The sequence below is a fragment of the Populus euphratica genome, unplaced genomic scaffold, assembly GCF_000495115.2.
Source record: "Populus euphratica unplaced genomic scaffold, PopEup_1.0 scaffold132.1, whole genome shotgun sequence".
Classification (NCBI taxonomy): Eukaryota; Viridiplantae; Streptophyta; class Magnoliopsida; order Malpighiales; family Salicaceae; genus Populus; species Populus euphratica.
This window is the reverse complement of record NW_011500019.1, coordinates 17,007-40,950: the sequence shown is the minus strand read 5'-3', so window position 1 is coordinate 40,950 and position 23,944 is coordinate 17,007. Positions and strand designations below refer to the sequence as shown.

At 35.6% G+C, this 23,944-nt stretch overlaps 2 protein-coding genes and 1 long non-coding RNA gene across 4 annotated transcripts in view; all 3 read right to left on the bottom strand.

Annotated features, from left to right (window-relative positions):
- Window positions 1–1,020: 1,020 nt before the first annotated feature.
- LOC105141845 (uncharacterized) lies at window positions 1,021–8,039 on the bottom strand. The gene is given in 3 exon segments (XM_011049218.1): window positions 1,021–4,482; window positions 4,732–6,895; window positions 7,058–8,039. Coding segments are annotated over 3 exon segments (6,582 nt in total). The 3' UTR covers window positions 1,021–1,046.
- Window positions 8,040–12,390: 4,351 nt separating this feature from the next.
- Window positions 12,391–23,944, bottom strand: part of LOC105141808 (uncharacterized) — an 18,454-nt gene continuing 6,900 nt past the window's right edge. The window contains exons 2-3 of the long non-coding RNA XR_845451.1: window positions 18,511–18,516; window positions 12,391–12,699 (exon numbers count right to left, since the gene is read on the bottom strand). This is a non-coding gene — a long non-coding RNA (uncharacterized LOC105141808). The remainder of the gene's footprint in view (window positions 12,700–18,510; window positions 18,517–23,944) is intronic.
- Window positions 21,927–23,944, bottom strand: part of LOC105141806 (uncharacterized serine-rich protein C215.13-like) — a 2,334-nt gene continuing 316 nt past the window's right edge. The window contains exons 2-4 of one of the 2 annotated variants that reach the window (XM_011049170.1): window positions 23,469–23,943; window positions 22,281–22,390; window positions 21,927–22,199 (exon numbers count right to left, since the gene is read on the bottom strand). In XM_011049170.1, coding sequence (XP_011047472.1) covers window positions 22,155–22,199; window positions 22,281–22,390; window positions 23,469–23,943 — 630 coding nt within the window. In that variant the 3' untranslated portion in view covers window positions 21,927–22,154. The remainder of the gene's footprint in view (window positions 22,200–22,280; window positions 22,391–23,468; window position 23,944) is intronic. The other variant, XM_011049171.1, reaches the window with a different exon arrangement.

Below are 23,944 nucleotides of genomic sequence, written 5' to 3'. Positions count from 1 at the left end.
AATCTTATGAAAAAGTATTCTTTGCATTTTGAGAGCATTGTTTATTGTTCTAGGTTGCTTGCTTGCTTGATTAGAAAGGACTTCTATAGGCACGTAACGTAGGTTGTGGTTTTTGGCTATGAAAGAAAATGATTCATAAGGCTCAGAGAGTGTTTCAGGGCTTCAAAGACTGAGGATCACTATTAACAGTTTGACTATTGATGTCATTCATATTTTCTTTTGCCGCTCTTCTTTGATTTGCTGTTTTCTTTTTCTTTTTCATTGCTTTGCTATAGAGCATACTCACTTTATCTTGGTTATCACTTTTTCTTGTGATTTGGGCATGCCCCCTAGCATTTGAGTTTCTTGAGCTTTTTTTCTTTTTCTTTTTTGACTTTCGGCTTTCTCACAGCATTATCCTCTTTCTTGATAATTGAAATTTCACTTGCCCCCAGTGTGGGGTGTGATCCTAGTCAAGATTTTTTTATGAAAGAAAAAATTATTCAGGCTCAAAAAGGGTTTGCAAGGGATGTACTTATTTTAGAACGTGAAAGGAAATAACAAAGATGGCCTTTCCTCATTTCAAGCGCAAGCAGCTATGATCAATAAACTTTGACCTCGTATAGTATGATGGTTTATTCTTTGCAAAGATATATTTCATAAGTTATGAGCAACAAGTTCACTACATACCATTATTCATACATTTAAAAAAACATATGATTCAAGAGTAATGGGGTAAAGGTGTTTATTCATTTCCTTTTTTTTAATATTAGTCACCTTAATAATGGAGTTGCTTGATTCATTTGTCATTCTACAAGTAGAATGTCAAAAATATTATTTTTGGATAAACATCAAATTACTTTTGAAATCAAAATGCCAGATTAATTTTTCAAAACTCTAATAGGGAAACTGATTTTGGTAAGAATGATGAATTGAATCTATGAGATCATGCAAGGCTTCAAGGTTGTATTTACTGATTCTTTGATAAACACTTATAAGAGAGAGCAAAGACATGCAAAGTGAATTTATTGGCAAAACTTTTATTGATTGGATGAGAACTTATACAATCATGGATAATATTTCTTCACAGAATCGGAATTCACTGGCCTACTCAACTCTTCTCCATCCATTCCTGTCAGTATCAATGCTCCTCCAGAGAATGCCTTTTTTACTACATAAGGACCTTCATAATTGGGTGCCCACTTGCTATGATTTTCATTAGGTAGTAATAGGATTTTTCTCAATACAAGATCTCCTGCTTCAAACTCTCTTGGTCGAACTTTTCTGTCATATGCTCTTGCTATCCTTTTTTGATATAATTGGTGGTGACAGATTGCAGCTAATCTCTTTTCACTGATCATATTTAGCTGTTCATATCGTATTCTTGCCCATTTAGCCTCTTCTAGCTCAGATTCCATGAGGACCCTTAAAGAAAGAATCTCTACTTCCAAAGGCATCACTGCCTCCATTCCGTAAACTAATGAATAAGGTGTAGCCCCAGTGGACGTTCTTATTGCTGTTCGATATGCATGTAAAGCATAAGGAAGCCATTCTTGCCAATCTTTATATGTAACCACCATTTTCTGGACAATCTTCTTTATGTTCTTGTTAGCTGCTTCAACAGCACCATTCATCTTTGGTCGGTAAGGGGATGAATTGGAATGCTTGATTTTCCATTTAGTGCATAATTCCACGATCATCTTCCCATTAAAGTTCTTGGCGTTATCGGTTACTATCCTTTCTGGCAAACCATACCTACAAATTAGGTCTCTCTCAATGAAACGCTTGACCACTTTCTGCGTCACATGAGCATATGAACAGGCCTCTACCCACTTTGTAAAATAATCAATTGCGACCAAGATAAATCGATGACCATTGCTAGCTTTTGGATTAATAGGCCCAATCACATCTATCCCCCACATTGCAAATGGCCAAGGTGACACCATATTGAATAAGGGCAATGGAGGCGCATTGATTTTGTCACTATACACCTGACATTTATGACATCTTCGGACAAATTCTATACAATCCTTCTCCATAGTCATCCAAAAATACCCTGCTTTTTGCATTTTTCTCGCCATCATGTGTCCATTTGCATGGGTGGTGCAAATTCCTCCGTGTACTTCATACAAAGCTTTATTGGCTTCTGATCTGTCTAGGCATCTTAATAAAGTCCCATCAAATGCCCTTTTGTATAAGATTTCTCCATCTAGAAAGTATTCCATGGCCATTCTTCTCAACGTCTTCTTATCTGTCTTTGAAGCTTCAGAAGGATATTCTCGATATTGGATGAATCTTTTTATATCTGCATACCAAGGATTGCCATCAATTTCTTCTTCTATTAAATAACAATGAGCAGGAGAACTTCTGATATCAATGCCTATAGGATGTACTCTGATACCACAATCGATTGTGGCCATAGAGGCCAGGGTTGCTAAAGCATCCGCAAACTGATTCTTATCCCTTCCTAAATGATTGAACTCTATCTCTTCAAACTTTTCAGCCAACTTGGAGAGATATTCTTGATATGGTTTCAATTTCTCATCTTTTGTCTTCCATTCCCCCTTTGTCTGGCAGATTATCAACATGGAGTCTCCATATACCTCTAGTTTTTGTATCTTTAGTTCCAATGCAGCTTCTAATCCATGAATACAAGCCTCATATTCAGCTGTGTTGTTTGTGCAACTAAATTGCAGTTTAATGGAGATGGGATATTGTTTCCCTTCTGGAGAAATTATTACAGCACCAGCTCCATTACCAGACACATTCACTGCACCATCAAAGTACATGGTCCACCAATCACTTTCTATTACTAACACATCTTCATCAGGGAAGTCAAAATTTAATGGCTCATAGTCTTCAAGGGCATTATCAGCTAAATGGTCTGCGATTGCACTTCCTTTCACGGATTTTCTTGTTTTGTAGATGATATCATATTCAGCCAACAACACTTGCCATCTGGCTAGCCTATTTGACATGTACGGTTTTTCAAAAATATATTTCAGAGGATCTATCTTTGAAATTAACCAAGTGGTATAATATAGCATATACTGCCGGAGTCTTTTCGCACTCCATACCAAAGCACAACACAACTTCTCAACCATACTGTAACGAGATTCACACTCAGTGAACTTTTTACTAAGGTAGTAGATGGCTTGTTCTTTTCTTCCGGTCTCATCATGTTGGCCAAGCACACAACCCATTGCTGATTCAGTCACTGTTAAATATAAAATGAGAGGCTTTCCAGGCATAGGTGGTACCAATAGAGGTGGGTTTTGCAGATATTGTTTTATCTTATCAAATGCTTTTTGACAGTCTTCATCCCATACTCCAGGGTTTTTCTTTCGAAGTAATTGAAAGATTGGTTCACAAGTGACTGTGAGTTGTGAAATAAATCGAGCAATGTAATTTAAACGCCCCAAAAAACCTCGAACTTCTTTCTCGGTTTTAGGAGTTGACATAGCTTGTATGGCCTTCACTTTATCAGGGTCTACTTCTATGCCATTATTGCTTACCATAAATCCCAATAACTTCCCTGACTTCACCCTAAATGTACACTTTGCAAGGTTCAACTTTAATTGATATTTTCTCAGCCTTTCAAATAATTTCTTCAAAGCTGGGATATGGTTTTCCTCATCTTTAGACTTAGCAATCATATCATCCACATATACCTCAATTTCTTTGTGCATCATGTCATGAAATAGTGTCACCATTGCTCTTTGATAAGTTGCCCCAGCATTTTTCAATCCAAATGGCATAACTTTATAGCAATATGTTCCCCACGGGGTGACAAATGTTGTTTTCTTCTTGTCTTGCTCAGCCATTTTAATCAGATTATACCCAGAGAAACCATCCATAAAAGAGTAAGTAGAACTCTTAGCAGCGCTATCCACTAGCACATCTATATGGGGTAAAGGAAAATTATCTTTTGGGCTTGCCTTATTCAAGTCTCGGAAATCCACACATACCCTGATTTTGTTATCTTTCTTGGGTACTACTACGATATTGGACACCTATTGAGAATAATCGACTACTTCCAAGAATCCAGCATCCCACTATTTCATTATTTCTTCTTTCACTTTGATTAGTATATCTGGCCTTGTCCTCCTCAACTTTTGCTTAACTGGCTTACAACCTTCTATCAAAGGTAGTTTATGTACCACAATATCAGTATCCAGACCAGGCATATCAGCGTATGACCAGGCAAAAACATCAACATATTCTTGTAAAAGAGCAATCAATTTCCTTCTTTCATCAGCAGAGACTAACTTCCCTATCTTCAACTCTCTTTTATTATCCTCGGTGCCCACATTTATCAGTTCTAATTCTTCTTTTGCAGGCTTCCATGTGCGGTCAGATTGTTCGACTAACCTTGCGAACTCATGGATATCCTCTTCACCAAACTCTTCCTCATCCATGGCAATTATATTTTCATCAAAGTTAAGCCAATTATCCACAGTGCAATGAGTTTGTGAGGTGTATGACAATCCACTTTCAGATTTCCTGAAAGCGGAAAGTGTTTCGGTTATGAGTATATAGTTCTGGGAAATTAAATAAATGAACAGAGAAAGAGAAAAAGAAAAAAAAAACGATTGAAAGAAAGTATGCATGATCTCATTGAAATCTAAAGGATAGAAGGGCTCAACCACAAAACCTTATTGCCAATCTCTTAAGCCATGATGATTTGGCAAGGCACAATTATTCAAACAATACAAATAACCAAAACAATAAACAAGTAAACAAAAACATTACTTTTTGAAAATAATTAGAACTTCATGAATTTCCCAATTTGCTAAATCTTCTCCCTCGGCCAGTTTCCTCACGAATTCTGATGAGCCATCTTCCAAAACGCTAATAGTCAGCTGAGGCAACTGTTCATGAGTACTATCTTCTTCCTTTAACTCTTGTTCACTGTCTTTTTCAAGATAATTGATAGTAACACCATTGAATTCCTTTCTTAGTCCTCCCTCATAATCTTCAGTTTTTATCACATATGCGGGTCTTGGGAACGTTACATGGATTGGTGGGATTTCCATTCGATCTTCATCTGGTTCTCTCCTTTCAATCCGGGCCATTCTCTTTTCTCTTCTAATTTCAGCTGCTCTTTTGAAATCTGCTTTCCCAGGCTTAAACCCTAAGCCAAACCTTTGATCCGCGCACTTCATTTTTATCACATTAACCCTCTCAGGCATTCCGGTAGTGTGGTCATATTGAAATGGCAGTCCATGCTTTAAGAAGTATTTAGCAACCATTTTTGCTGCTTCAGAAATTTCTGGTTTCCTTCGTATCGTATTTTCTGGTACCCATTCAGCATTTACAACTTCAAATGCATGCAAATTTCCATCCTTACTTTCTTCAGTTTCTATGTAAGGGATCGATACATTTTTCATTGTTGATAAAGTTTCCTCAGCCCTCACAGTCACCAAATTTCCATTGATGATAAACTTGACCCGTTGATGTAAAGAAGATGCGACAGCTCGGGCTGCATGGATCCAAGGTCTCCCAAGTAACATGCTATATGATGGATGAATGTCCATTACTTGTAATGTGACTTGAAATGGTTGTGGGCCAATGATTAGTTCAACATCAATACTCCCAATGATTGGTCGAGGTGACCCATCATATGCCCTAGCAGTCATGGTACTTGGCTTCATGTGAGAGGCATCAACTGGCATTTTATCAAGTACATGTCTTGGTAATACATTGAGAGCAGAACCATTATCTATAAGCACCTTAGCTACCACACAATCCTTGCATTTTACTGTGATGTGCAATGGTTTATTATGACCGGTCCCTTCATGATCCAGCTCATCATCGGTAAAGTAGAGGTAGTTGGTGGCTTGAATCCTGCCCACCAAATGTTCTATGGAGTCTTGTGTGATATCCTGAGGAACATATGCTTCATTAAGAACCTTCTGAAGCACGTTCCTATGCAATTCTGAACTCAACATTAATGATAACAAAGAAATCCTAGCCGGTGTTTTCTTTAGCTGATCAACCACACTATATTCACTGTGCTTCATCAATTTCAGAAATTCATTAGCCTCTTCATCACTTACTGGCTTATTAACCTCATCTGTCTTTGTCAATTCCACCATATCCTTTCCTTTGGCTTTTCTGTGATTTTCCAACTCTTCAGGAGTAAAACATCTCCCACTTCGAATGAGTCCTCCTATTTCAGCATGGAAAACAGGGGCAGGATTTGTGTTGTGAAAGAAATAACCATAATTATATGGTTGGGCACTAAAACTCCCGCTAACAGTATTCATAAGCTTGGTTAGGATCATTTTTGGTGGACCCTTTTCGGTTGGTATATATCTACAAACTTCCACCTTCTTGTTACAACCAGTCATTGTTCCTACCAACTCATCTTCTTTGGGTTTTATTAATCTTAATACTCCCAATGTCATCATATTTTCTACCTCCAAATGGAACTCCTCACACGAGTTGATATCATGCCCAAGCTGCTGATGATATTTACAATATTCATTATCATTCCTTACAGCTTGTACTTTGATTGGTGTCTTTAAATAGTCTGTTTGCCTCAACATCCCATACAATTTATCCATAGTCACCCTTAAAGTTGATGTACTTCCCCTTCCTATCTCCAAATTATTAACTCCCCCGCTTCCAGAAGCATGATTTGGTAGAGGGTTAGAATTCACATTTGGAGATTCATCAAAAGAAATCCAACCAGCTTTGATAAGCTGAAGGATTTTTTGTTTGAATGCAATACATCCATCAATATTATGACCAACAGCACCAGCATGGTATTCACATTTTTGATCGGGTTTATACCAAAAGGGAAATGGTGGTTGTAAAGGTTCTAATGGAATAGGTGCTACCTGACCAATACTAAGCAATCTTTGGTGCATTTCAGTAAGAGACATGGGTAATGGTGGAAGTTGCACTTGATCTGTTGGAAAATTTCTTCTTGGACGGTAGGCATTATTGGTTTGGTTGTTTATTGGGTTGTTTTGGGTGTTTGTAGGTGAAGAGAATTTTATATTGGATATAGAGGGGGTAGGTGGAATACTTTTGAAGCTGTAATTATCTTAGTAGGTTTTCTTCCCTTTACTTTCCCTTTCAACATTGTGAATTTCTGTTTCTTTCCTCTTCCCAATAAAACCTCTTTTTTCAGTAGGATCCACGATCCTACCCGTCCGAACGGCTTGTTCGATCCTTTCAGCTATGACAACCAAATCGGAGAAATTTTGTGCTGCACTGCCTACCAAGTACTCAAAGTACGGGGCTTTGAAAGTATTGGAAAATAAGCCAGTCATCTCCCTTTCCGACAATGGAGGACTTACTTGTGCGGCTAATTCACGCCACTTTTGGGCATATTCTCTTACAGACTCCTTATTGCCTTTTTCCATGGCTTGTAGACTTGATCTATCTAGGGCAATATCCATGTTGAACTTATATTGTCTAACAAAAGCATCAACCAAGTCCTTCCATCCTTTAATCTTGGTATTATCCAAACGCATATACCAAGCAAGAGCAGCATCACTTAAACTGTCCTGAAAGAAATGGATCAATAATCTCTCATCATGGACTACTTCAGCCATCTTATTACAATATGCTTTAAGATGGGTGATTGGGCACTGAGTTCTGGTATATTTAACAAATTCTAGAACTCTGAATTTTCTAGGAATAACCACGTTAGGCACTAAACACATTTCAGCGGCCTTCACGGGATCATACAAACTATTCCCTTCTATTGCCTTCATTCTTTCTTCTAAGGCAGCTAGTTTCTCATGACCATTTTCCTCTATTATCTTGTTCCTTTGAGGTTCTTCTTCTGTCAACACAATATGAGGGATCCTCATTGGATGTGCTGATTGAGTAGGTGCGAAAGGAGCAGCATGCTGAGGTTCGAATGGCGAAATAAAGGAAGGTGGAGGCTGAGGTGTACATGTTTGTTGAGAAGATGTTCCTTCCCCAGCTCTAGGCCTCAAAGCTTGCTCGAGCAAGCTAGTGAGCCTTGCCACATCCTCTTTCAGGCTTTCCAACTCTCTTTGGTGTTGCATTTCTAACTGAGCTCTCTCTTCATTTTCCATTTTCTTTCGTGAACGAGTATTATGAATACGTTTCAGTTGGGGACCTATATTTCACCTGTTATATGCAAAATATGACAATCTATAAGCAAATGTATGAGATGCATGAATGTGGATGCAACATATTGGATATAGATTCACACTTTGTTGGTGACATATGGTCGTTATTCATTAGATATGTGGGTTGAACTTGAACTTGATATCATTGCTGTAATGCCGAGGAGAGATCTGCTCAGCTTTTTGACATTTGGGCTTTCAGCCATATACACATGTTTTTTTTTTAAATGTGGGTCTAACCCTTTCATTACTTATTTAAAAGCTTACAATGAAAAATTAATCTAATCTATTACAGGAGAAAAAACACTGCCTTTAGTAGCTATTGCTCTTAAAAAAAGATCGGTGTTATCCATGCTTCTTCGATATTTCATTATGTCTCCTCCTACTTGGCGAGCTTCCACTCGTAATAAATGGGCTTCTGCAGCTGCTCTATCAATTTGATCTTGTAGTTCTCTTATCCTCTCAGTATGAATCAAGTTGTTTCTAGACAAAAAGTTATTAGCATTGTCCAATGTTTGATTATGCTGCTTTATCATTTTCTGGTTTTCTATAAGCTGTGCGGTCTTCAATTTTTCTTTTTCCAGCTTAGATCTCAATGCTTCTACTTCAACCTTATGATCATTCAACGCTACTTTTTGCTCTTCATGTATTTTAGTCACATGTTTAGTGTTGACTATTTCAATCTCCGCTCTCCCCAATTGGTCTTTAAGCTTGACTACGTCCGCCCGACGCATTTTTAATGCAGTTTGCGTCTTGATAGCTGACTCTTCCCAATGCTTAGCTTTTGCCATATAATATGTCATGTCTTTATTGATCGTCTTCAATTCATCATTTGCCTTTATCCAGTCTTGACCCACAGAGTCCCTTTCTTCTTCAACTGTTTTTCTCACAGCTTTTTCTTTGGCTAACTGCTGCTCCAAGGACACTCTCTGCTCCTCATTGGCTTTAAGTTCGGCTTGTAACAATTTTACTTGTTCCCTTAATTCTTCTTCACTGTTCACTCTTTTCCTTCGAGTGCCCACAGATTCAGAAACTTCTGCCATATAAGAGACTCCTCCATTACGCCATTCGGGATACCTTTCACTAACCGTAGGATTCCTTACACCTATCTCCTTTTTAACTATCACCAAAGAACCCCAATCATGCTTAATGCTCTCTAGCATTTCATTATATGCTCCTTTGTAGACTCTAGTGAATTGAGCTAAACCAACTGTTCTTGGAATGCTTTGTATGCCCCCAAGTTGTCTTGCAACCAAAGCAGGTGCATAACTAATATACTCGGTCACCCCAATCAAAGGTACCTAAGGCTTTTTCCCACAGCTCATTAGGTATGCTACATTTTTCATCCATGGGGCTCTCCAATTAAAATTGCTTTGCGGAATTCCTTGCAATTTTACCCTCCAATCATCTTCAGAAAAGTTTTCCCATTCACTTGATACAAATAACTCGAGTGGCTTTTGATCAAACCACCAAAAATTTCGGAATACTGGTGTCTCGGATTCTATATGGCTTACCATCCAAATGAACAACAATGGAACACAACATCTCATAGAACCTTTCCCAATCTTTTTGCAATGATTGAGAGATAAAAAAGTTTCAGCCAAGATCGCAGCAGAAGGATTAATTTTGGTCTTCTCATACTCCATAAACAAATTAGCTGCCTCTAAACTGATAATTCCGGTCGTCGAAGGAAACAAAATCAACCCAAATATCCCCAAAGCCAATATTCGGTATACCTCCAAATTAGCATCAATATTAGACTTTTAGCAATCAAAAGCTCTTCTAGTCGTTTCCATCTCAAACCCCCAGAATTATTTTTTTCTCTATATAAGCTCATTTGACGGATTCCCAATAGCTTAGCGAGCTCCTCTATAGTATTCTCAATCTTTTGATGAAAGTAAACCTTATGGATATCCTCAGGAAATTCTGTCAAGACACCGTATTCTTCAATGGTAGGAACCATGTCGATATTCCCAAATGTAAAACATCGATATTCAGGATCCCAAAAATGAATTAAGGTTTCTATGGCTAATGGCAGTACTGGAACATTCAGAAGATGCAAAACTCTCCTATACATCCTAGTAAATTCTGCCTCATCGGCCAAGTATTTGGTGAATGGAAGCAAACGACTGGCCTCATTTATTATGCATCTCACATCTTTTAGTAGCGGTATCCCACTGTCATCCAGTCTAGGGCAGTCTCCCTCAGTCATATGTAATGATTCAGATTCAAGCCCATACTCAACCGTTGTGATTTCACGATTAACGACCATTATGTCACCTAAAAAACAATCCTGTAATAAAGATGCTATATGTTAAGCTTGCCTTAGTGAGATTTATATAGGGAACAACTTAAAGGGTAGGTTCTAGTCATTAAATGCTCAAGGTAGGCTACTATCTAGTCTTTGAAAGGTCTTTCGCATGCTCAGTGATCTTCCTTGAAAGGTTGATATGAGGCTTACAAGTAGCGTGAAGATAGAGGCCCTGAATAATATCAGTTTAGGCATACCAACCACTATCGAGTAAACAATCAAGCGAAAGTTTGATGGTTTCACGAGTCTTACCCAGGCTAAAGCCATTGGGGTACCGCTACTCTCCCACTTAACATAAAGTTTATACAACAGATATTTATTATGAAATGCGTGGTGTGTGAAGGCATCAATGCATATCCAATATATATGATGGCATGAATAAATATGGATGCTAAAGCTGTAAAAATAAATAAACCAAATAGAATAAAATAAAAACCAAAACACACAACAAATATTGGTAGCAATTTTTAACAAATAAAGCAAAGCTTAGTCTTAGTGTCCCCAGTGGAGTCGCCATTCTGTCGCACCTGACATCGCGGCGACCTTAAAAATTATTTAAATGTTTGAATATATGGAATGGAAAGAATGGATTTCTGGCATCCTATTCTTTGATGGTGAATGATCTTTGTTTAAGGAGTCACCACCTAGTATTATGGTTACTAGGAACCCTAACTGGTCAACAGAGATTCTATGGTTCGAGACTGATTACGCAAAAGGGAAGATATTATCACCCCTTTTAGCGTCCTGCCTAAGGCAGGCTGCATTGCTGACTTTATCAATAATTGCTAATGTTTTGTTGGTTTATGCTATGGTGGTTTTGCGTGTAATATTCCTGACTCTGGCGTCAGTGAATATTTAACTACAGATATTTCCAACTCTGGTGTTGGTAAATATCACGTAGCTATAAAAAAAAAAAATTAAATCAGTTATTATTATTTTTTATTCCTGACTCTGGCGTCAATGAATAAACAAATCAAATAAATTTATTTTTACGCATCACACAAAAAATAAAATAAATTTAAATCATATATTTTTTTTTATTCCTGACTCTGGCGTCAGTGAATAAACAAATCAAATAAATTTATTTTTACACATCACACAAAAAATAAAATAAATTTAAATCAGTTATTTTTTTATTCCTAACTCTGACGTCAGTGAATAAACAAATCAAATAAATTTATTTTTACACATCACACAAAAAATAAAATAAATTTAAATCAGTTATTTTTTTATTCCTAACTCTGACGTCAGTGAATAAACAAATCAAATAAATTTATTTTTTTGCGCATCATACACAAAAATAAAATCAATATTTTTTATTCCCGACTCTGGCGTCAGTAAACAAATAAATAAAAATAAATTTATTTTTTATTCATGCACATATTTTTTATTTTTTTATTTTTTACTTTTAATATTTTTATTTTTCTACTTCTTTTTTTTTGGGCTGGGCTGGACCCCTATTTTCTGGGCTGAATCCAGCCCAGCCCACATGGGCTGGATTAGACCCAGCCCATCCAGATGGGCTGGGCTAAGCCCAACCCGGCCTGGCCACTGGCCCACACCAGTGGTCTGGCGAAGCCTAGCAACACGCGTGCTCTAACGCACGCGTGTTGCTACACTGTGCAAGTGAATTAACATTCACTTGCACAGTGTAAATGCCAAATAAAGAACGCGGAAGAAGACCCACCTGAGTTGCTGGGATGATGCTGTCTTGGGTCGAAGGTCAATGAAGGCGCTCCTCTCTGCTTCTGGTTGCCTCGTTCGGAGATGAAGGAACGAAGATGATGATGATACCGGTTCCCCACGAGTGGTTTCGATTCTGAGTTCTTCCTCTTTTCTGCTATCTTTCAGTTTTATTGCCTCTTGTTGCTGCCTCCGGTAATGCTCTGTTTTCTTTGTTCCTACTCTGTTTTTTTTTTCGTTTCCAGGTTTGAAGACGATTTCGAGGATAATTCTCCTCACCGTGTGCTCTCCTCTTGTTCTTTCTTTTTCTATGTATTTGAATATTTCTACTCTGTGGGTTTCTCTGTTTTCCTCTCTGTTCTTGGGTGATTTTCTCCGTTCTTGTTCTGCCAATTTTTTTTTTTTGGTGTGTTTTTCGGCTCCTCCTTTTATAGAGACTTCGAATTGCCTCTAAACAGTCCTGCCTTCGCAGGACTGTCATCTTCCCTGGACGAGATTACAGGCGAGAGGCGTGGTCCACGATTGGATCGAACTCGTTGCAGATTTTCAGCCGATTGAACCGGGTTGGAGAAGACGAGCACGACTGTTCCACTAGCAACGACGGCGTTTTGGCTGTTCCACTAGCAAACAGAAGTTTTCAATTTGATCCCTGTGCTTTGGAAATTCGGCAATCGGACCCCTATTCACTAATAATCAATTTCTAATTGTATCCTTGGATTAATTCCATTGAATCCTTGATTTATAGTGCCATTTACACAACAGTCCTGGGTTTTTTGACTATTCAATTTGATCCTTGGACTTTAATTTTCTAGCATTTTTTTTAAATGAGCTCCAAACTTTGGTATTTCTTCAATTACACCCCTGATTCCTTTAATTAATTAAATTAAAGTTTAATTAAGTTCTCAAACTCATTAATTCCTCAATTTCTTTTAATTTGATTAATTAACTTAATCCCAAACTCAATTAATTCTCAAAATTTATTAATTTTCCAATTAAACTCTTGATTTAATTAATTAAACTAGTTAAGAGTTTAATTAAATATTTAAACTTTCCAATCATGTTGCCATTAACCCAAATTTTAATTCATTCTTCATTTATTTTTTTTTAATCATTTTTCATCAATTTTTTAGTAAATAAAAAAAAATAAAAAATTAGGTTATGACAATATCGAGAATCCAAAGAATGGTAATGTTTTCAAGGTAAATGGACATCGTTTGAAAGCTTACTTTGACAACTTTTCAATTGAAAATGACTTTATTGAATTGGGTGATCCTTTATATAAAGATTGATATTTGTTTTCTTCTCTCTCACATTAATTTTGTGTTTTCTTTTGGTGTGACCTTTGTTTTGCTAGTTTTTTTTCCCACTTCGATCAAATGGCAAATAACGGTACTCCGTGACTTTAGTCGGTTCTTTCAATTTCCCATAATAACTGATATCTGTGTATATATTTGTTCAATTCTTTGCTCTTTCTCCCTTCGTTACATCTCTTCTCATTTGAAAATGGACACCACTCTTGAAAAATTAAAAAAGTATTTTCCTGCTCTGCCTCAAAATGCGATTACAAAAATTTATCGTACTAGATGTGCAAGATTGAGATTGTTAATGGACCATGGAATTCCTGAAGATATTCGCTGGCTAATTGAAGCAAAGGTCTGATTATCAGGTGAGTCCTCAAATTCTTTCATTTCATACATACTTGAAACAGGTAAAAGCACTTTTGCAAAGAAATGTCGTGCAAAACGACTGCAAGTCTGTCACAGATGTGCCAGATGGACTTGTAATACAAAATGTCATTCTTTAAGAATGGTATCTGTAAATCGTGAAGATAAAATGCAGTTCATTAAGGATGGCCTGAGTAAGGAGTCTTTAGATAATCTTCTATTGACTCTTGAGACGCACCCTAGTGGAGATGTGCATCGTGTAATTTATGATTTATGGCCACAATTCCATAAAGAACATGCTCGACATAGTCTTGGGAATCTGACTAAAAAAGACCTTGTTTGCCAGTTTTTAAGAAAACTGGATGGGAAGCCTATCCCCGACCCATAGAGGGCGTTTAAGCCGTTCTTGGACGTAAAACCAAGGGAAGATGTGAGCCACAATCACAACTACTTGTACATACACATTTTTTTAAATTATATATATATATATAATAATAATAATAATAATAATAATAATAATAAAAGAGAGAGAGAGAGACTCTAGCTGGCCTACATATAGGTGATATGATTGCATTTTCACTTTCTCATCTATAAATTCTTCTCTTCATTCCCTTCATTTCTACCCAGCCCACACATTTCACAGATATCAAAGTGTGTAGAAATGGCAAGTTCCTCAAGTCATCAAATACGAAATATTTGTGTTTTTGGTGGATCTAGTCCTGGGAAAGAAAAAGAGTTTTTAGAATCAGCAAATCATCTTGGTCAGGTATTAGCTACAAGAAAGATTCATTTGGTGTATGGAGGAGGCAGCCTTAGGTTAATGGGGGGTGTCAATAGCTGTATTTTTAAGAGGTAGTCATGTTTTGGAGGTTGTCCTCAAAGCTTTAGCACATGGTGATATTATTGGAACAATAATTGGAGAGGAACTCCAGGTCTCCACAATGTCTGATCGAATGAATGCAATGTTTAAACATGTTGATGCTTTCATTGCCTTGCCAGGTGGTCTGGGCACATTGAAAGAGATCTTTCATATTTCCTCTTGGGCCCAACTTCACATTCACCATAAACCCATAGGTTTGTTAAATTTTAATGGTTATTATGATAAGTTGTTGTCTTTTCTTGATCATGTTGTGGAACAGGAATTTCTAACGTCTTCAGCACGACAAATCATAATCTCTACTGCCACTGTTGAACAATTAATTGACCAACTACAATCTTTCACTCCTATAATTGATCCCTCTATGAGTTGTATAAATTGGTCAACTAAGGACAGCCGTAAAAAGCTTAGATTGGATTTGAGCCTTCGTATGTGAAACCTTGTGTTTTATTATTTTGTTTTGTTATTTCTCATATTTGTTTAAGTGTGTTTCAGGTTTGTCAGTGTTCGTTATTTCAGATGATATCTTCTACCCTTTATCTTTCTACCTTATAACATTGAGGACAATGTTTTGTTTTGGTTGGGGGGAAGGGGTAGTAGTTGATATTTCTAAAAAAAAAATTCCAAAAAAAAAAACTTTACTAGTTGTGCTTTCTATTTGCAAAACCATTGTTACTATGATGGCAGAGTCAAGGAGTTCTTTTGTTAAAATGACTCTAGAGATGCATCCTACTAAATATTCTTAACAAGGTCTATTATAATATTTCTTGAAATATTCAGATTTACAAACTCTCGCATTATTATTTATTACTTCTGCTCATATACTCATTAAAACAAGTATTTTTAAACCTTCATCTTCACACACACACTTTAACATATGATTATGGGTTGCATATTGGATTATTACATTATTTATGTTCTTTTGTTAAAGGTAACAACTAAAGAAAAGGGATAGTATATAAGTTTTACTTTAAAAAAAAACAAAAAAAATAATGATTATAAATGTAATTAAAAAAATATAGATATGTTTGGTTTCGTAGCCTCCCGAACCTGAGTTATTAAGCCCGAAGGGGTGTTTTAACACCTAATACCCTAAAGTCAACTGACTTGGGAGCTATAGGCCCAACGCTTGTTACATGGGTTGAGGAGAAAAGCTTAAGGGAATCAAACATTACACTATCTACGTATCAGTTTCTGCAACCCGAGTTATTAAGCTCGAAGGGGTGTCTCAACACCTAATACCCTAAGACCAACTAGTCTGGGAGTCATTAGCCAAAAGCTCATTATATGGGTTACAGATGCATTGTGTTTTAAGTTAAATGTATATAAAATAATAATAATAATAATCCCAACCCAAGGACGTTAACCTGAAACATTAGAACATAATATTGTTTTCTTCTAATAAAAGCCCCATTATCTATGTTTTCTTACATTGAGCACATAAAAAAAAGGTTTATTAATATCTTGTTTCAACAATATGAAGCAGATATATATAAATTTAATGAGAGTTTGTTTACTTGGATAGAGTAATAAAAGTTAAATGATGAATACCTTGCTTTGGGGAACTTGCAAATTGTTTTTCTATTTTAACGTTTTGATTACTAGGGACTAGTAATAAGCTGGTTGGGGGGTGTTATTAGTACTTAAAAGTGCATTTTTATCAAGGCTTTATATCATCATTTTGCACTTGAAGTATCAATAACTCCTTAACTAGAACATGTTTTGTAATAACAAGTCTGATAATATAAGATACCTTTAATTTATGATAAATGCTCATTTTAATTGCAGGTATTCTCACAATTTAAAGGATTGATTGTTGTGATTAACTATTGAAAGTGAAAGGAGAAAGAAAAGGCTAAGCTTACGAAGGAGATGCCGATTCACTTCAAATTCGAACATTGTTCAATCATCGGATCATATCTAGAGCTATAGATCTTGGATTTCATATTAATTTATATGGCTGGAAAGATAAAAAAAATAGGCCTACAACTTTTGTGGGTATGGAAAGACCCAAATTTTCCATTTTCAAATTCAAAGTTTGACCACAAAAGAGAAGTCTGAATCTGTCTTGCAATCCAGCCCAAACACTACTCAAAGTTTTATCTATAACTGGAGTTCTAGAAGTCCAAATGATCTAAAATTTGGTGGGCGGAAGGAAAAGACAATTTCCAACAACTTTCATGAAGAGAACCAGCTCAAATTCAGATGGTAGAAATAAGATTTCATCCACACAAGAGCATGAGTGCTATCCATCATGTCCACCAGTAGCACTACTCAGTATTTTAGACATATCTCGAGCTGTAGTGATCTAAATGATCTGAAATTTGGTGAGTGAAAGGAAAAAATAATTTCCAACAACTTTCATGAAAAACACTTTGCCAAATTCTGATTGCATCAATATCAATTTAGTCATCCAAAGTGCTTGAGTGATGTTGTCCACCAAGTCCACTAATCAATAGTTGGCCACTACATCAATTATCAATTACCACATGAATAGTTCTGAATTTTAGCCTATAAAAGGAGCCATTTGCCATTCATTTGGGCATCTTGTTTTCTATATCAAGATCATGTTCTTACTCTTTCTCTTTATATTGTTGTAATGCTTAAGATTTGCTTTCATTAATCTTTTGTTCATTCTTTTCATTTCCTTTACTATACTTAGTTAACTTACATCATGTTTATGTTCTTATATTGTTTCTTTAAGTTTTTCTCCTTCATAATGTCTAACTAAGTTAATTATATCAAGGTGAAAAGGTTTCACTAATGGTGTTAGGATAAGTAAATATAAACTCAATATGGACTGCAATGCTTATATCCTAAACAATTTGCTATTAACATGTCTTATCATTTTTATCTTATTAATTCTTAATACCTTACTTGTTAAATGGTTAATCTAGATTTGTGTTGTGTAACAATTGGTACATCAAATACTTGATCCTTCGTAGTATTTGGCCGACATCGTTATTATGAGAGGAACTTGATTTGTTGTCAACATAAGTTAACATCATCAATACTTGATAAAATTTATAAGTATGGTGTTATGTAAATAAGATGATTAATATGATCATGTTGATAATTAATAAAGAGTTTATACCTTATTTATCTCTAATACTATTAGTGTATCCTCTAACCTTGACATTTGTTTTTATCATTGTATAATCTTCACATTAATTTTACATCTCAAAATCCTCTTTAACTGATCTTCACCACCACCATCATCATTGTTGTTGTTGTTGTTGTTGTTGTTTTTATTTATTATTGTTGTTGTTGTTGTTATTGTTTTTATTTATAATTTATATAGTTAACCTCTCTATGGTTCGACCCCGGTCTTGCCAAGTTATTTATTACTTTGACACTTCTGCACTTGGGATAAGACATCAACTCTTTGATCGTGTCACAAACCACCATGACCATAAAGTTCATAAGAAGTCTCCAATGACCAGGAAGTCAAATGCTTGATGCTTTCAAAAGACCGCTTCTTAGCAAATGAACCAATGACAGGTTCATATACGCAAAGGCTTGTTTGACGATACTTCTCATCAATTACTAAGAATCTTTTAGTGGAAGAAGAAGAATTCTTGAAAAGCACCATCTAAAAAGAAAAGGGAGACATAAAAATATGTGAATTAGATGCATATTTGAAAGAAGAGATGGGGAACAAGATTATAAATCCCATGATATTTATATGTCCTAAAAAAAAAGTAATGATAAAATAGGATGAGAATAAGAACTTATCTTGATCAAGAACGAAAGAAAAGTGATGCTCCAATGTTAAAAAAAAAGAAAAGGACTTGTCAAAATTGATGACGCGTTAAAAAAAAAAATGCAACCGTGACCCTTAAGAAACAACTCACGTTAATTAATGGAAACAGGCGGGCACACCAACAACTCAATCAGGCTTAGTCAAGTCTATTTCAATAACAAGTTTGTGCCATCGATCATGCAGTTGCAGAAGCAGAAAAGGTTGCTCTTGGTTAACACACACATGTCAACAATATGTTTTTCCTCAACAAGAAAACTGCTGCAACTCCTCCAAATATATTTGTTTTTGAAATAGAAGCAAAATCTGAATGCAGCAAACCCCAACAAGAAAGCTGCTACAACTCCTCCAAATATATTTTTGGCGTCTATATTTTCTCTTCCAGTACAAGCTCTCTCTTTGGATGTGCTATCAAGAAACTTTGCAGTGCTCCAAGGCTTTGAAAGGAGTTCTTTCATCTAGATAACAACAGTCGTGAAACAACTTTTCCATAGCTTGCTAAAGTGAAGTTAAAAAAAAAATTTGTTGTTGTTGTTGCGGGATCCAGAGCTCACCGTTACTGTCAACACAAAGAAAATGGTTGCCTTCTAGTCGTTGAGCAGTCACCATCTCTGCATCTCCATATAATTCGACCATGACAGAGAAAATAACACATGGCCACATGCAGTTTCACTACGTCACTATATAATTCAACGAATAGAGGACTGCGGATTGTCAAGTTTTCCATGTCACATCTTAAGACTATGCAAATTGCTGGAAATATTTCGCTGAGCAGTCGCTCCCCTTTTGCTTTATTCTAGGCCATGCATAATTTCACTTTTCTCCATGCGGTCAAAAATAGGAAGACAATGCAAGTGCATTTATAAAAGAGAGGAGTTTAAATTACTATCATCACAAGCTTTGGTTAGAAGTTTAAAGCTTATTGCACCTGCACAAACTCAGAATTGTGTCCTGCATACATTTAAAAACAAAAAAAGAGACTTGCAGTTGTAAAACAAACACTGAAGAGCTATGCATACCTGCTAGGACCGTCGGGCTATGCATACCTGCTAGGACCGTCGGTGATCTGGAGCTTCTAGGTGGATGCTACACAGTTAATGAAGGAACAGAAGTACTGCTAAGTTGGTGACAAAAAAAAAAAGACAATGTAGTGGCCTTTTATAGCCACAATATAGACCGTTGCCTGATTACAAAAGAAGAAGAAAAAAACTCGTATTCTGTGATAGAAAGGTCGGCTATGCAAGTTGCTTTTCCTCTTCTGAAACAAGAGCAATAATTCCTGTTCAGTTCTGCAAATTTTTCCTATTCAAGTCATAGTGAAAAAGGCCATATTTCCTGTTCGGTTCTGCACTCTTCATTTACCCTCCCTCGACAGTTCATTCAAGAAACAAAGGATGCGACATGCTACCCAAGACAAAGTTTTCCTATGCTGTTGAAAAGGCAAACTATCTTTCCAAACTTGAAAAGTATCTGATTAGTCTTTGCTCTCAATCGGTTAAGAATACAAGGAATTATAAAGTAAAGAGCATTTAAACAGGAATGAATCAAAGAGTGCACGCCTATCAAGATAAGAAAGAGAATATGAATCAAAATCTTTAATATGTGATAATTCATTAACTACTACTCGGAATCACAAACGGATTGCGTCATTGGATTCAAAACAAGATGTTATAGTAACCACTTTTCTAATAAAAAAAATTCTACACGTTAGTCAAAGTATTGGTTGCTATTCGGTATAAAGATAAATTTTGTTTGTTCCTTAAATACACAACTGTTTCAAATGAGGTAGTGAACTTAGATATTTTATTATTTGATTTGATAAATTTTAATTGTTCATAAATTTTTAATTTTGATTATCATATTTTATTTCACAATAAAATTTATTTATTTATTATGAAAATGTATTATAATCAAATCAAATTCTAGTCGAAAATATAAAATCCTCTCAACTATATTTTTTGAGACACACCCACTTGTTTCAAAAGTAAGTGAACTTGTCTCGAGGGGACATCTATAGAAATATAAATTTTCTACCAATCAAATTTCATCAAGTTTTATTTTATTCTTTAAAAAAAGGACAAAATAAAATTGAAATAAATGACAAGGAAAATAAATGAGTCTTTCTATATTTCTTAACCAATGAAAAGTTAACACTTCGGATGAGATATTCAAGTATCTAGTTATAAATACAAGATCCCATCAGACATCTTGTCATAAATGCAAGATCTTGTCAATAAATATCAACCAATAAAATTATGTCACGTGGTATTGGAAAAGAACCTGAAAGCCCCTACAGATCTCTATAAATAGAAGGTCTCAACCTAAAGGAAGAGGATTCCGTGAGATACAAATTTTTTTTAATACAAGCTCTTCAAGCAAGGAAGCTCTCTCTCTCTCTCTCTCTCTCTCTCTCCCCACACAAGAAAGCTCTCTCTCTCTCTCTCTCTCTCTCTCTCTCTCTCAAAGAGTTCTCAAGCCTCCTTCATCCACGCTTGAAGTTTATAAATAATGAATCTATGTTGGATCAAGCCAGAATGTCTCATAAGAATTCTTCAACAACACTTTGAACACAAATGAAGGTACTCTTCAAAGCATCAAATCACAACATCTCACTTTGCAATACACGTCCAAATTCGTGTTTTTGCAAAGCACAAATCTTGACTTGATTACTTAAATAAATCAAGTCGTCATACATCAAATCCAAGAGAAGAATCAGAGGATTATCTTGTTCTTTTGAAAGAATATATTACATAGAGATTGTACTCATTTGTATATTTAATAAAATCATATATTTATATATATGTGCTTGTTTAATTTCATGTGATCAAAATTGTGTCTACAGACACATTTCAAGAATTATATCAACAAAATCAGTGAATTCCGGTTCCCAACTCTGGTTTCCTAGGGAGACTTGAAGAATGGTGTTCTCGTCTGGAGTCAATAACTGAATGAGGCAGGTTTGATAATTCTCAAAGGGACCGATATTGCCTTCTTCTGCAGCTTTGAACAAGACAGGATCCATGAAGGTCATACTATTCATTTTCTCATAAGAATCCATTTTGTAGTTTAGAGAAACTAACTAAACGAAAGGTAAACAAATGAAGGGCAGGAGAAACCGCTGTGACTCAAAGGGTCCACTCAACTGATCACCGGCTGCTGATTTCTTTGGTTTTTTAAAAAAGAGAAAGGTAGATCACACAATTACAAAAGGGCATAAAAGAGTTTTTTCGCAAAGCTTTGGACCGATATATGAATCATTGGGACTTTTTTAAATCATTGCCACTCTATTGTTACAAAAGGGGAAACTTTTGATATATATAATAAACACTTGTATATTATAGAATCTTTGTTAATAGTTTAAATTTTTTATGATTATAATATTAGATGATATTTTTTTAAATTAGACTTTTTTTTCTTTAAAAACAACATTTCAATTATCTATTCTTTTCGTAATTAAACTTTTAAAGGTAGCCGATGTTGGTTGCCATAAAAAAACAGTTTTTTTGTTCACACTACAAAGAAGGATATGTCTCGCTAAATTAACTAATAATTAAAAATAAAAAACCTTAGGCCACATGCCACGAAGCACCGAACCAAAAATAAAATACAAATAATCAATATGAATATATGACAATTAGCTCTTTTGTTTAATGAAGGCGAGAGGCCTTTTTCCTTAATTGAAGCATCATTTAATTTGTAGTTGATTTCTTGTGCTTTGTCAGGTGTGAGTTCCGGTCGCCATTAGACTCTAAGCTCTAAAGCAAAATTATTGCGACCCCTTGTGGATGACATTGGTTGATTTATGGCCCATCTGCAGTGGCACAAAAGCAATGTATTATAGAGGGGATTAATTAATATATCGGCTGAGTAGCCGAGAGAGACATTAACACACACGTACAGCAGCAATATTTCCTGAATGGAAGAGGGCGGCAAGCACACTTTGCCGACAACAATCCTTTACATGATTATGGCAGGTACGACATTTTTTCCACTCATGATCACCTGTAATTGCACTCGATGAGTTAGTAACAGTTCATATTTACACTACAAATTCTTGTTAGCAAAAATTGCTAGGATTTATAAATGTTTTTGTTTGGAAATGGGCATTTTATATTTCTCTATTTTTCTAAAAACACTGAAGAGGACTAAAAGCTGTTTCCAAGTTCTCAACTATAAGAGAAAATTTTGACTAAAAATGTAAGTGTTATTGATCGAGACAGTTTGATTGGATTAAAACGAAATATGTGAAAGTAAACACGACTAAACTTAAATTAAATAAACTATAAAAAAATGTTTTATGGATAATAGTAAATACTAATATAAATCAAATCAAAATCTAAATTAAACATAATGATAAAATAACTTAAAATCACTTATAAATTTTTAAAAAAAAATATAGTTATGGTTTTAAACGAGAAATGGAATAAAAAGGGAGGGAAATATACCTAAACAAAGATTTTTTCCCCTTCAAAATTTCTTTATCCCCTTACCTTTCCACTACGAAATGAGGGTTAAATGTTAACCTCCTTAAAATGATTCTCTCTTTCTAAATTTGTACCAAACATGAGGGATGAAAATTGAAAGTAGGGAAGTATTTCACCTCTCTTACCCTTATACCAAAATTAAGCTAAAAACCAAGGTTCTTGTTTGGTTCACTTTTTTTTTAATTTTAATGTAAAACTAAACGATAACTTTTATTTTCTATTTTAAAAAATAGAAACACAAAATACAAAAAAAATCAATCAAGTAAAGGCATCCTAGAAGTCAAAACCTCAAGAACAACGACACTAACAGGAAGAGCAATAATTAAAGAGCCTATTTGCTGACTACGTACTAGAGATGATCACATAAAAAAATTTAGAAAAAAGAAGATGTATACTTTTTGTAGTACTTTGTATAAGTCTATGTATAACTCCTTTTTTTTAACATACATCAAAACAAGAGTTATTAAAATTCTAGCTTTGATTTATTTTTTATTTTTTTGTTCAGAGATAATGATGTATAAATTGAAGTCGCTGTAAATGAAGAGGGAATAACTTCAGATATTTCACCAACTCAGATTTTATACATGGGATCGTACCATTTGCTGCATCACCAGGCAATTGGGATGGCCGACTGGTAGATGTTGTAGACAACGTTGCTGATGAAGAAGTTTTCGCTGTTGCTGCTGGTAGCGGCCGCGTCAGTGATGATGGCTTTGTCGTTTCAACAAGTGGAGGCATGGTACCAAAACAAATTAGAAAACCCGCAGCACTACTCGAAGATGCTGAAGTGTCTGAAATATTAGTTGACGTTTTCGTTCCATTGTTTTTAGAAGGTTGAGTTTGTGAAGATGAGAATATGTCTGGGGTTACAGATGGTTGAATTTGTGATGTTGGTGACAGTGGCAGCAGCTGTTGTGAAGGTTGAGATGGCGGCTGTTTTGAAGGCTGAGATGCATTGTTGTTCATCGACTCTTTGTTATTACGCGTATCCCGGCGGAAGGTTGAGAATATGTCTGGTTTTTCTCCCTGATGATCAGGGGTTACAGATGGTTGAATTTGTGATGTTGGTGGG